The following is a 13,656-nucleotide window of genomic DNA, read 5'->3' as shown; positions in this document are numbered from 1 at the left end:
AATTTGGGAACAAATGCACTTTACCAACTCCCTCACGATTTTCAATTTTTATTTTTTTAATGACTTGTTTTTTTAAAAAAAAACCTGACTTTGCCTATACAGGCCGGCCGCAAAACTTGAGCTCATCCACCAACCATCCCAGTGACTAAAATGTTGATCATGTTGAGATAGAGGAAGTCGAAGAGTTAGAAAGTGAAAATGAGTCACTCTGTGCAGATGATGATCAAGAGATATAAATATATTGTATCCTTGTAGTATTGTTATTATATTTTACAGTATTTAAAATGACGTGATTCATACGCACGCTACTGACTGTTGTATGTGACGAGCGGCGCTCGAAGAAGACGTACTTATAACCACAAACTTGAAACGGCTATAACTTCTAAAATAGTAGTTTCCGGTAAAAAAATTTTACACCATCACATAGAAAACAAATAGTTTAAAAAAAATCGTGAGGGGGCTGGTAAAGTGTATTATAGGCAAAATGAGTATTCTTTAACATGTGGCTACTGTAATAAGGGGTAAATTAGTGTTGGATTACTGACATTAATATGTCTTATGTATAGTCGTATGGAGATTAAAAAACTATGTTTAACGAAAAAAATTCAATTTTTTTTGGTGCTTTTCCCGTTGTGAAATTTCAATAATTGTTAACACAAATAATAAACCTCGAAATCAGGACATATTAACCTTATGTTTTTCCAAAAAGAGAGACTTTTTTTACTTATATGGGAATTCAGTATTTATAGGAACCAACCTATATTGATATTGAATATTTATGCAAATATATGGTGTACCTACTTCGTGATAACTTAACGTGATTTAAAAAATAATATTAATTAGTAAGTCCTTGGCTCAACTGCTCAAGACACGGAAATTAGAGTGAGACCAATTATGACGGTATCGATGAGATTTCACTTTTGCAGAAATGGAAAATGACAATTTGTCCTTAAATCTAATATGTTTTTGTTTTATCATATCTGCATCATCCCTTATTTTACTAAAATGCCAATATTATTAAACTTAATAATAACCTAATACGAATATACCATTATTACATCCACCGACTTAACCATATATTAAATAATGCATATTTTGGCTATTGTTAGAAAAAGTTAGGTATCTACTGTGATGAAAAAAATGTGAAGTAATTAATTACATTAGATACACCGTATATTATATACCCGGTATAATATTATTATATAGAAGCCTGTAGTAAAACCTACGTGTGAGTTATCATGTCTATTACTACTAGGTACAATAGGTACATGTCTGTATAATTATGTAACATATTATTATGGTATTTGTCATTCGGCTCAATTTATTCACCGGCTCTCCACGAATTTTATCATAAAAAGTGGTTTTGTCGTCTTTCATACCTATTACAACAGCTGCCGCCAACCAGTGAACGAACTTATATTACCAACATTGAAACTTATCAAACATAATTTACGATATACAATGACTTCGAAGTCGAACGGACTTAATGAGTTGTCGACGCATTTTTTTCTTTCTCTGACCCACGTGCAACATAGAAAATTGTAAGTTCGCAATTATGATTTATAATCATAATAATTTAAAAAAATTATCGTAACATTGTAAATTCATTTATACATCTTAAAATACTCATAACTCACTTTAATATTAAAGTATAATAAAATTCCTTTGAGATGCCCTAGAGGCTTGGATAATAATCTCACCTTTGAATTGTATAAGAGGTCATTCACTCTAATTTTAGAAATTATTATGATTATAAATCATAACCATTATTGTGAACGTAAAATTTGGTATGCTGGGAGTAAAAAATTCTCCGACATCCTCTTAATATTCATTGATGCTATTAAGTTGTAAAAAAGATATTGTTGATTGCGTCGACGTAAATACTATTCTTATAAAGTGGTCATTCGCCAAACAAAGGAGGATAAAAATGTAAACGTTTTAGTTAACATGTAAATTGTATCTTTATAAATTCAAAATACCTATATTGTAATTTTTTGATTTTAAATAAATACATTTTAATTTGTAATGTGTTATAAAATAAAATATGCCTTAAGAGATAAAACAATTCAATAATCATAAAACACATGGCTTATATTATTATCATTTATACATTTATTATGCATAATAGGTTTTAAATACCAGTGGTCACAGTTTATTATAATGTTTAACATCATAATATTCATAACTTAATTTATAAAACACAAAATGTTTTCAATTGTATTGTTACAGAAAACTGCAGTCTGTGGGTATAGCCCATATTAGTATATTACTTACATATATGTGCATTGATTTTAAAATAATTGGTATATTATAAAAACAATGGTATACGTTTTAACTTTCGTTTAATGCTATCACTTAATAGTAGGTTTATGTTTCCGTTTTGTACAGTATCAAAATGATTACATTAAGTAGCGACGGCCGACAACCATAAAATACCAGTCATCAAATTGTATTATTTATTTCTCTATCTCTAAATTATTAATTTATATAGAGTCTAGAATCAATCATTAGTATCAGGCAATTTTTCAAGGAAAACTTAGAAATTCAATTTATGCTTCTAAATTACATCTTTTGGCGCTATAACGATTGAAGTAATTTTCAAGTGACATCTAAAATACAAGGTCATTCATCAAATCTGCTCTGTATTATCAATATTCATTACCTATTTAATACCAAATGAAGTGCCAACAGGTGAGATTCTAGAACTCAAATTTCGAGCGAGCATAAAATATAAATATACATATCATATTTATAAGTAATCTATGGCCAACCTTAACTCCGTAACCCCAACATTTATTTTGCGTTGCAATTCAAATATGAACACCAAAAAATATAGATTTTCTTTATTATTTTATAAACAAAATAAAATGGGCTTTATGTTGAATATATTACATAATTTTACAATATCTTATAAATAGGGCCAACACTTGTATGCATTTGCATATTTTTATTGGTTGGTCAAAAAAATAGCTAGTTTATACCAAAATGTGTTTTATAACCTAACGATGCTGTATACAAAATTTTATTTCGCATATTTTTGCATATTATGGTATTTTTGCATTTTTAGGGCATATTTTAGCATTTAGTATATTTTTGGAGCATATTTAAGATCTTAAAAACTCGGGAATTACAAAATATTAATTTGTTTCACTCATATACCTTATTATTGGTATTTCAGCTCATTTATGAAAAGTGGTAATCTAATCTTAATCGCTAATTATTAGGGTCAACAATTATATGTCCGTATATCGGTAACAGTATCGCATAGAGATAAATATCATATTATATTTTATCGCACCTATTACAGTCGTCAGTCGGTCTTTATACTCGTGTGGTGCGTTATTAAATCGACCGTTTTAAAATGCCGAAAGTGAGAACTTCCAACACTAGTCGTATCAATAGTTACATCTCTGAATTTGGAGAAAATATATTTTCTTCGGATGGGAATATATTGTTTTGTAAAATATGTGAGGCAAAGGTTACATGTGAAAAACGATTTACAGTTTTACAACATCTTAAAACGTCTAAGCACTCACGTGGTATTCAACGACTCGGCGACCAACAACAAAAGACTCAACAACTTTTATCTACTACATCAAAAATTAATTCTTTCAATAAAGATTTGTGCAAAACGTTGTTAGCAGCCAATATACCATTAAATAAATTACAAAATACCTATTTTCGTTAATTTTAATTTTTTAATTTTAAATATTTTTTAATATCACACATTTTTGTGAATCATTATTCATTGGCAATAAATAATAATATTGTATTATTATAGTATAAATTGTATAATACATAAAAAAAATTAATCATTTAATCATTTTTTTACAATAACATTTTTTTTAGAGCATATTTTAAGGGCATATTTTGGTAATTTTTAGGGCATAACTGCATACATATTTTATAGATTTTTAGGGCATATAATTGTTGGCCCTACTTATAAATTACATATTATACATATTATCAAATTATTCTTTTATAATTTAAGTGTTATTTAATTTGCGTAATTAGTAACAACATTATGAATAATCAGTTTAAAAAAATTTTTTAACAAGATGTAAAACTTAATGTACCTACTATTTTCATTCTTCTGACTAAATCGACTAATAATTCTTTACTTTAACTATCAAAACGACACGATACTGAACTTTTTAACAAGTAAACATCAAACAATTTGGTACAGGTGCCAGGTGGCTGCCCATCTTGCATTCTTGCCCATGCCCTGGAACCGCTGAGTGCCAAAAGTCTTTACAAATGTTTCATGGGCGATGAAGAAAAACAAGTAAATACGGGTAGCCATTTTAATCATATTGAAAGTATACAGGAAAGTGCAATATTGTTGAATCATTGGAAACATATTTGGGTGAAAGAAACAATTTAATTCAATCATTCAATCAAACATTGAAGCATCCACCAGAATGAAAAATGATAATTACATGGTCGTTAATTGTTATTAAAACTGACAATGTAAGTTATATTATGGGACAATTAGTTGTCATGCAAGAAGTATAATTAATACATCACCAGTATCGTTTATTTACAAATTAAAATGTGATGTTAAGTTTTATTTAGATAATTTAATTAAAGTGAACACCTCTCTAATTGTCATATAAAAATATATTTATTTTTATTTCTTACAGGTAGGTAAGTACTATTTTTATGAGGCTAAATCTTAAAATAAATAAAACTAATAAAACAAAAGTATATATTAACATAAATTGTGTTATTGTGTACAATATAATATTATATAATATTTGTGTTAGTCCGTTGTATTATCATTTGAGGTGTTGTAGTATAAATAGTCCCATTGGTTTAAAAATTCCAACACGACACCATTTGTCCAACCGAATCCTAACTGTGGTGCATACTCGCCGCCACCACCACTTATTCCTAAAGCTAAAGCGTCATACTGTAAAATAATTTTTAAGCTATAACAACATTTTAAAATATGTTTTGAATAGTTAAATGGTAATGGTTGAATGGTTTCATACTTTTTCGAACATCGATTCGTTATTTGTAAATCCATGATAATTTGTGCGCAACCACACCTCGGCCAATCTCACTGCAACTTGTTTTGCATTTTGTTGTTGAGTCTTATCTAGACCTTGTATGATAAAAGCTTGGAGCGGAGGCCACGCATTCGGAAAATCCCATTGTTGTGATGATGAGTACATCGACGTAGGTATCCCTATATCGTGAAAAATAATAAAATAAGCTTCCATGAATTATATTGAGAAATATGTTGTAAAATCATATGTAAAATAAAATATTCAATGTATAATATGTATTATGTATCACCCGATCGAACGGGTGCAAAGGAAGTTCTTGCGTTTTTTAGCTTTTCACTTAAACATAAATTGACCCACCCTCTACCGACTATACACATCAATCAGTTGCTTAATCTAAGGCAGCCTTTCAGATGGCCGGCATGCAGCCAATCTATCATTCCTAATAAAATTCATCTCTGGTCAATGACCAGTGATCATGTAGACTATCCTACTCTAAAAGCCAATATCAACTTTAGAGTGGCATCTTGGCGAATAAAAAATTATGCTCCCTTTTACATGCCTCTTTTTTGGTTCATAAAAAAAATCACAATGGGTGCTGGCCCCTGCCTCTCTTCAATACTAATTGTTTATCTAATTCTCCCCTTTACAGTTTAATGCGCCTGGCCAAAGAAGAACCCAACTTAAACCACTGAGAGCTGTCTAATTAAATTCTACACTTGAATCTGTTACATAAGATATTGTCCAAAATTACTTGTACTCACTTGTTTTGGGTTTCATAACCAGTTTTCATATTAAATAAAATAAAATAATGTACCTATAAGTTATAACTTAAATGTTGCTGTACCTACACTTAACATTTTATTTTTATATGTTATTTAGGTATCTACATAACGCGTATACCTACATCAGTATTATTTGTATTATTGTTCATTTTTGAAATAATTATATTGTTCAATTAAAATGGTAGGTGCCTATACTTACCACTGTACTTAATACTGTAGTCGAGCTCGATTATATGTTGATCACTTAAATATTTCAGAACTGAATTGGCCACTTTTTCTTTTGGCATATTATAGCTTTCCGTCCATAGAGGTATAATATTGGATGCATAAAAATATTCTCGACTCTTATTGTTGATCAAATCCCAATCAAACCAAGCTCCTTTGTTTGGTTTCCACATAACCTAGAACCACATTTAGCAACAAAGAATATCACATTCTTACATTTATTATAATATCAAAATTGTATAGCCATTATATAGGTATTAGGTATTTATGTTTATATATAATTATAGAAACATAGGAAGATAGTAAAAAATAAAAAAGAGCGTAAGTGGATAACGCTTTGTTGTACATTAGGTATCTGGAGAGTCACTGCAATGGATGTGTTAAATTTTAATTAAGTTACACAAAATCATTATATGGGAAAAATGATTCTGAGCGAAGACGGTTTGTCAGCCTATAATATTACTAGGTAAGTAAATATAATGTATATTATATTGTGTAATTAATATATATGTAATTTCGTCAAAATTTGAACTTTTCATAATAGGTGCTTATATTCTTCTGATAACATATTTTATAAATGCTTCATTCTCAATCAAAGAGAAATTGGAAAAATTAGACATTATTTACTAGGTATGTAAAATGCATACCTACTTTGTAATTATATTATACGTACCTACCTAGTACCTATCGTATCTGTATGTAATTTAACATTTTTCATCGAACCTGAACTGTTATTTTCTAAAGCCGGAATCATCAATTTTTTTCAAGTACAGGGACAGAACAGAATAGAACTATTAAATGTTTTTCTCAAGAACTGGAACTGGAACAAGTACCGATAAAATCAAAAGGTCCCAGTTCTACCTGTGTTCTATTCGTATACTATTTGTAACATAGATTTGATAGCTATAAGATATCCTTACTTCTTGTATATTTTCGAGGAACTCATTAGCAATTGTTTTGTATTTTTCAGCATTTATTTTATCGCCTATTTGATCAAACCAAGTACTCAATGTAAGTGCATTTACATGAAGCAAGCTGTTTAAGTCAACTGGGACAATGTTTGCAGTTTGTATATCAGATAAATTACCTGTATTTAAAAACTAAGCCCATAAATAATTATGATTAATTTTATAATTTCACAATTAAAGTTAACCGTTATTAGTGCCATTGGCTGTTATGAACCATCTACTTGAAAAATCCCAACCAGATTCTGCTGCAGACTTTATATGCATGTATAATTCATTTTTATCTTCTTCTCTGTAATGTTTTTCTGCCAATTTATAATCGTTCCTAGACGTTTGCATACACATTATTGTTATTACTTTCAAAGTTGCAACTAACTAACTTAATACAATTTATTGTTTATAAAGTTTCATAATATATCCTACAAACCTGTATGATTCTGGTCTTGGTCCACTTGACCGTGAGCTGTACCTAGCCATTTTATATTGTTTACCATCTTTCTCGAAGATAACCATTCGATTGTTTAACCAAAATAGATATTCATTTTCCAAACTCTAAAATAAATAATAATAGTTGATACTATAAGTTTATTCACGTTACTATTTTTACTGAACTTACACCTATAACAGTTTTTATGAAGTCAAAGTCATTAGTTGCTTTATAGTAACTTAACGCCATCAATATAAGCATCGGTGGTTGTGATCTATTTAGATAGAAAACTCGGTTACCGTTGGGCATAAAACCGAACTGATCCACCAATGATATTATATTTTTGATGATACCACGAGCTGTTGTTCTCATATCACATCGTAGTAATCCATTAACAATCCAATAAGTGTCCCAATAGTAAAGTTCCTTAAATATACCTCCTGGTATAATGAACCCATTTGGTACCCACACCTGTGAGTACTTATCTGGATGTATTTTTACGTCATCCTTTATCTTCCTCGCTAGGGTCATCCATAAATCATTCAACCTTCTAGCCCAATATTTGTAAGTTTTATCTTTAATTCTATCAAGAATCAATGGTTTATCGGTGAAATCCGTAGGTGTCCATGTCTCTAACTCGTTACTTTCTTCGAAATTCTCAGCAATAAACTTGACTAAATCTTCGTCAGACGGTACAATATTATTATTTTGTTTCATTTTATCATACTTTACCAGAATCTCAGATTCAGTATATTTAAGTTTTTTAGATAAAAAATTTGTACAGTTTGGATGATTGCAATACATTTGTACATCGTTCAATAATTCACTATTGCAGTAAATTTTACTGGAAAATGTAAAGATTTTATACAATTATAATATATTATAACATTTATAACCAATATAACCTATAGGTAGGTACTTATAAGTTATAACTCAAATTACCGTGCAGTAGGTACCCTATTAACTTATTGAAGTATCGACTATCGAGGTACCCACATCATAAATGCATTACCAAAAATGTATTTTATTTAATTTAATGTAACAATAGATATTACATTATAATATGACAATTAAAAGAATCTATTTAATCTCATCCATACCTAGTGTATTGTCTCATGTCTGTATTATATTCATATCTACCAACATCTAATGACATTCATATTTAATAAACTATAACTAAATAAGTAATAACATACTGTAATATAAAATAATTTATAAGTTATAAATTAATGGATGACAATAATATATTTCAATATTTGTAATATTAGTACGTAATGTACTTTATCATCATTCATCATTCATCATACCTACATTTTTCATTATTGGAATGGTCATGTTCATGTACCTATATGGCTATATAGGCCAATCCATCAGTGGAAATTTGTATTTAAAAGAACTGTCTACATTCATGAATGCAGAATTATATATTCATATCTCATAGTCATATTCAATAGAGAGTCGTGCTTATTTGAGGTGGTATATGTCCAAACTTCAAAGACCTTGGAGACATAATATTATTTTTGTTATTGTTATACGCACTTATACCTACGATTTTTATACTATTTGAACTTGTTCTATAACTTAAGAAGTCTATATTTTTTTAAGACGTATATAATAAGTCTATAATAATGAAAACATAATTAAACAATAATACAATAGCTCTTCTACTTATTTTTAATATTTTTGTATTGGATCTAGTACTTTCGTGGACAAAAGTTTGTAAACCATTATCTTATTATAATATCTCATTATTTAAATTATTTAATATACCTACATAATTACATAGTTAATAAACAAGAAAAAATAATTATAAATACATTTTAAACTAATTGTATATCACTGTAATAAACTACCGGCTTCAGCTCGTAAATAGTAAATACAATTTATTATTTCAATAATACATATAATAATGTATTAGAATTGAAAAACACTACATTGCATTTGCATTGTACAATCTTGAATGTTGGTACCTATAATGTTATGCATATCATTCTATCAACTATACTTTTTAACTTAATCATTCAACAAGTCACCTCCAATAAAACTAATCATCCCACCAAACCCTCCCTGCACAGTGCACATGATAGATTATATAATAGACAAGTGTGTAACTTTTCAAAGTAATTTAAGTCACTAAAATTAACCCTCTAATTTATCTTTCAACTCAAGTTATCTCAATAATTATCTTAAATAATAAAAGAAAATTAAAAATAATAACAATAAAAAATATCAACATTTTGTTTTTCAGGCATTGAATTGTGTAAAAATTATATTTTCAAAAATATTGTGTCATTGGCACTTCATTGAATTACTTTGTATACTGTACCTGTAACATGATGGCGGAAGTTCATCCAATGGTTGAAAAAATGATGGTTTCAGATTTATTATAGCGTCTCGGGCAATTATCCGTTTATAATACACAACTTGTAATAGCAAGAGCATAATAAGTAAGCAAAAGCACTTCATATCGATATCGGTAATAAGAAAATTACATTCATATGAAAATTAATTATTCGCAGTTGAAATATGTAGACGAATTCACTTATAACGATCTTCAAGGGACCCAGAGAATCAGATCGTTAAGTCCATAGACTTCGTGAATGCCGGGCTTAAAAATAAAAGACTTAGGTATATTTAAAAACTAGTGTGCCATGTAAAACTAATAAAACAGAAGTTACGAAAATATCATTATGATTTATTTACCTGATAGGATAAAATCCAACATTCCACTAATTCAACTAAAAGAAAATTGGGTATCGTAATAAACGAATTCAGCTGTATAAAAGTTATAAATGATAAAAATATGTATCCAGAGCTTCAAGAACTGCCTGTACATGTATTCAGTAAGTCGTTAATGGACTGAAAGTGAATATCACTACTTAGTACTTACAGAATAATAGAATATGTTAAACAAATTCTAAACAAAAACAAATTGTTGTTGTATTTAAGTTTTTTCTAGCATGAATTATTACCTATTAGTCCTTACGTAAAGACCGAGTAAAATAACTACAAATCAGCTATATTCATAAAGTTTAACGCAAATCTATTATTGTCATAACTTATAAGTAAAAAAATATTTCACTAGTCGCATATAGGTAGGAACATCATTTATTGTATTTATTGTTCAGTAATTATGTTAGAATATGACGTATAATACTGGCATAAAGCCACATTCGAATTGCTTTCATTTGACCCTCAAATATTACCTGGCTTGAATTTTTTTTACGTTCCTTGCCCAGCTGTCTCCAATCTCCATCCATGGTATCATTGGTATCTCTATTCTAAACTCACAAACAGTAAAATATTTTGAGCTAACTCTAAATCGCAGATTAACCCCTGGCCCAGCATATTAAATCTAAATGACTAAACCTGAACTCTCGAATATCGATAATGTCAGACATTATACAAAATATCATTATATATATATACATTATATAATGTATATAAAGATAAAAATACATGTGTTTTTAATGTATTAATTTGTATTGTTTATTTCCGATTGATATTGTAATATAGTAAAATATGTTTTCTATCAAAAAACTCGAAAATTTCATTTTAAGCTTCTTCATAATGTATAATATGTTTATTTTAACAATAAGTTTCTACACATCATGCAACCATAAAAATATTTAAACAAATTGCATACTTTTATTGCCACAAATCCGTCTTCAGTGTAGATATTTTACTTTTTATACCATTATACAATTGTATTTATAAAGCTTATATGGTATGATAAATTTAAATATGAATATAAAAAAAAAATTAAAATATATAAAATATCAGTGTTCATTCTTATCAAATGAAAAATAATAATTGTTGATTTGTTTAGGACATAAAAACGCCATGTGTAACACTTTTTATAATACTGGTATTCATTATTATTCAACAAACGAGAGGCGGCGAGACATCGACCAAATTTTTTCGTTCGAGCTCACGTATTTTATACATTCAGCGTTCAGAAATAAAATATACGTCTACATCCTTAAGTAGTTCACTGTCCACGGCAATAGATATTTATTTATAGTCTAAAAGTACATTTAGATAGTAAATCAAACCTACAAAAGTATATGAAATGAACTTACCAAACATCGATTCTTTTCATCGAAAACCACCCCGTATTACATTTTACCACTACCGACGTGGAAACACGAATCTAGGAAAAAAGCCCCAATATCATAATACGGGAGGTAAAAAAAGCCAGGTCTATAGGAAAAAAAGCCCCGCACAAAATACATGATTCTTTTTTTTTTGATTTGCATGACATATAAATGATTTATTCATAATAATCATAATATAATGATTACATTTATTTTATTAATTATTAAATTATTTTATTATATTATTATGCATCTAAATTATTATGGTACTAATTATTATTATTGGTACATTTATTTGATTAAAAGGTAGTTACATAAAGGTAGTTATTTTTTTTTTTTATTAAGTAAAAAGACAATCTACAATCTATACAACAAATATGCACATTAATTAGATGAGATAAAAGAATACAAAAAGAAAAATAACAATGAATAATATGATTTTGGGGAATTACCCAGTGGTAACACCCAGTACGTGATAATTTATTTACTGGCGGTTAATATGGGATTTTTTTTTCAGTACAAGAGGTCTCTGCACCATTTTCTTTTTAAAAAGATAGTTATTTAAAAAAATTATATTTAGTATATGACATTAAACAATAACTAATTATATCACAGTTAAAAATTATTCCATAAATAACATTCCTTAACATGCATTACTCTTATTATAAAATATACATGTGTAGTTGCAATCTGCAATAATTGTCTTTTGTCATTTGTACGTAATTAAAAAATGTTTTAAGTTAAAAAAATTTAAAAATGATTTAGTAGCATTGATTTCTAATGTTTTGGCTAACAGCCATTAGAAAATCTAATACACTTATATCATTATTATTATAACTACATGAACGAAAAAACCACATTTTTAATAATAAAATGTTGTAGAAACTAAGATAGTCTACAATAAAATATAATACCTTCATCATTTCTAAGATAAAGTCAAATGTCAATTACTTTTATTACTATATATACTAATCACTTCTATTTCAAATGTATGTTTAATGTTTATACCTAAATGGCTAAATAGTTTAAAATATTGGGCTTGTTATTTTATTAAATATTATTATCATATAAAAGTATATACAAATTAAATATATGGTTATAGATAAAATATGGCTATTTATAAATAATAATATATTGTTTAAAAATTAAAAATGATGAAATGAATACTTTAATAAAAAAAAAGTGTTATGGATGTAGTTGGTACAGGGCTTTTTTTTCCTATGATGGGGCTCTTTTTACCGTATTTTGATATTGGGGCTTTTTTCCGTATACCGGAAACACAGCTATGAACTAAAAATATAATTATTTATAAAAAAAAAATTTACACAACATTGTTTGGTACTATAAAATTTTTACTTGAAAATTATGAATTCACAGATATAATTTAATTAATCAATTAATTACAATTACAATATAACTAACATCATTGATGACGTAGCTGACTTTTTTTATCGAATCCTGATAAAATGTCAGAATTTTCCTATCAACTTACTGTAGACATTCTGACATTGATGTTTTTATTTTTTTTAATTTGTGTATGGAACTATAATTTACATTCTCGGACTTTTTGTCCAACAATAAAAAATGAATCCGGACTTTTCGTTCAACCTTTTTCAAAATGGACTTTTTGTTCCCTGACTTTTCGTCTGGGATTCGTGATATTATAAGTTATGACAATAACTAAGATAGTTTATGGTTTAAATTATAACCATATCAAATATTATTTTAATTATTTTGACTGTTCATTAGTATTACTTAGTATGCACGGTTTATATATATTTATTTTTGATTAATAATATTCTTATTATGAACTAGAATATAAAAATGTTGTTATAAATAAATGGGAAAATTGCTATTTAGAGTTACAATAATTATTAATTATAACATCTATTCAATTAATAGATACTTCAGATTTACCATACCAGGTAAACCTCTAGTTTGTAAAATTATAATTCAAACATTTTCTCCAAATATGTTTTTTAGCGCCTAAAAAAAAAATTGAATCAAGCACTAAAATTCTTAGTGTTTGGTTATAGGGGTTAAACATGTTTGATAGAGCATATATCTTTAACAACTTAAGTATTGTTCTTAAATTGTTTTCAGTTATCCCAGTAACCAGTTGTACATGTGAGGGAACTTTTTCCAAGT

The 13,656-nt window shown here is 27.8% G+C and overlaps 1 protein-coding gene across 1 annotated transcript; it reads right to left on the bottom strand.

Moving 5' to 3' along the window:
- Positions 1–4,687: 4,687 nt before the first annotated feature.
- Positions 4,688–9,877, bottom strand: LOC111026238 (trehalase-like). The gene is made up of 8 exons (XM_022304276.1): positions 9,738–9,877; positions 7,601–8,255; positions 7,412–7,536; positions 7,173–7,309; positions 6,940–7,106; positions 5,994–6,195; positions 4,995–5,191; positions 4,688–4,912 (listed from the first exon to the last, which is right to left on the bottom strand). The coding sequence occupies exons 1-8, from the start codon at positions 9,875–9,877 to the stop codon at positions 4,763–4,765; spliced, it is 1,773 nt and encodes a 590-aa protein (XP_022159968.1). The 3' UTR covers positions 4,688–4,762.
- Between the last annotated feature and the right edge of the window lie 3,779 nt (positions 9,878–13,656).

Source organism: Myzus persicae, unplaced genomic scaffold (genome assembly GCF_001856785.1).
Source record: "Myzus persicae strain clone G006 unplaced genomic scaffold, MPER_G0061.0, whole genome shotgun sequence".
In the NCBI taxonomy this organism is placed as follows: domain Eukaryota; kingdom Metazoa; phylum Arthropoda; class Insecta; order Hemiptera; family Aphididae; genus Myzus; species Myzus persicae.
The sequence above is the reverse complement of the archived record's forward strand: the minus strand, read 5'-3'. Positions and strand labels throughout refer to the sequence as shown.

Excerpts from the sequence above, each read along its gene's own strand:
- LOC111026238 (XM_022304276.1), bottom strand. The coding sequence starts at position 9,877 with ATGAAGTGCTTTTGCTTACTTATTATGCTCTTGCTATTACAAGTTGTG. Across the intron at positions 8,256-9,737 it reads CTTCCGCCATCATGTTACAG|TAAAATTTACTGCAATAGTG; the intron begins GTACAGTATACA and ends TACATTTTCCAG. Across the intron at positions 7,310-7,411 it reads CCAAGACCAGAATCATACAG|GAACGATTATAAATTGGCAG; the intron begins GTTTGTAGGATA and ends GCAAACGTCTAG.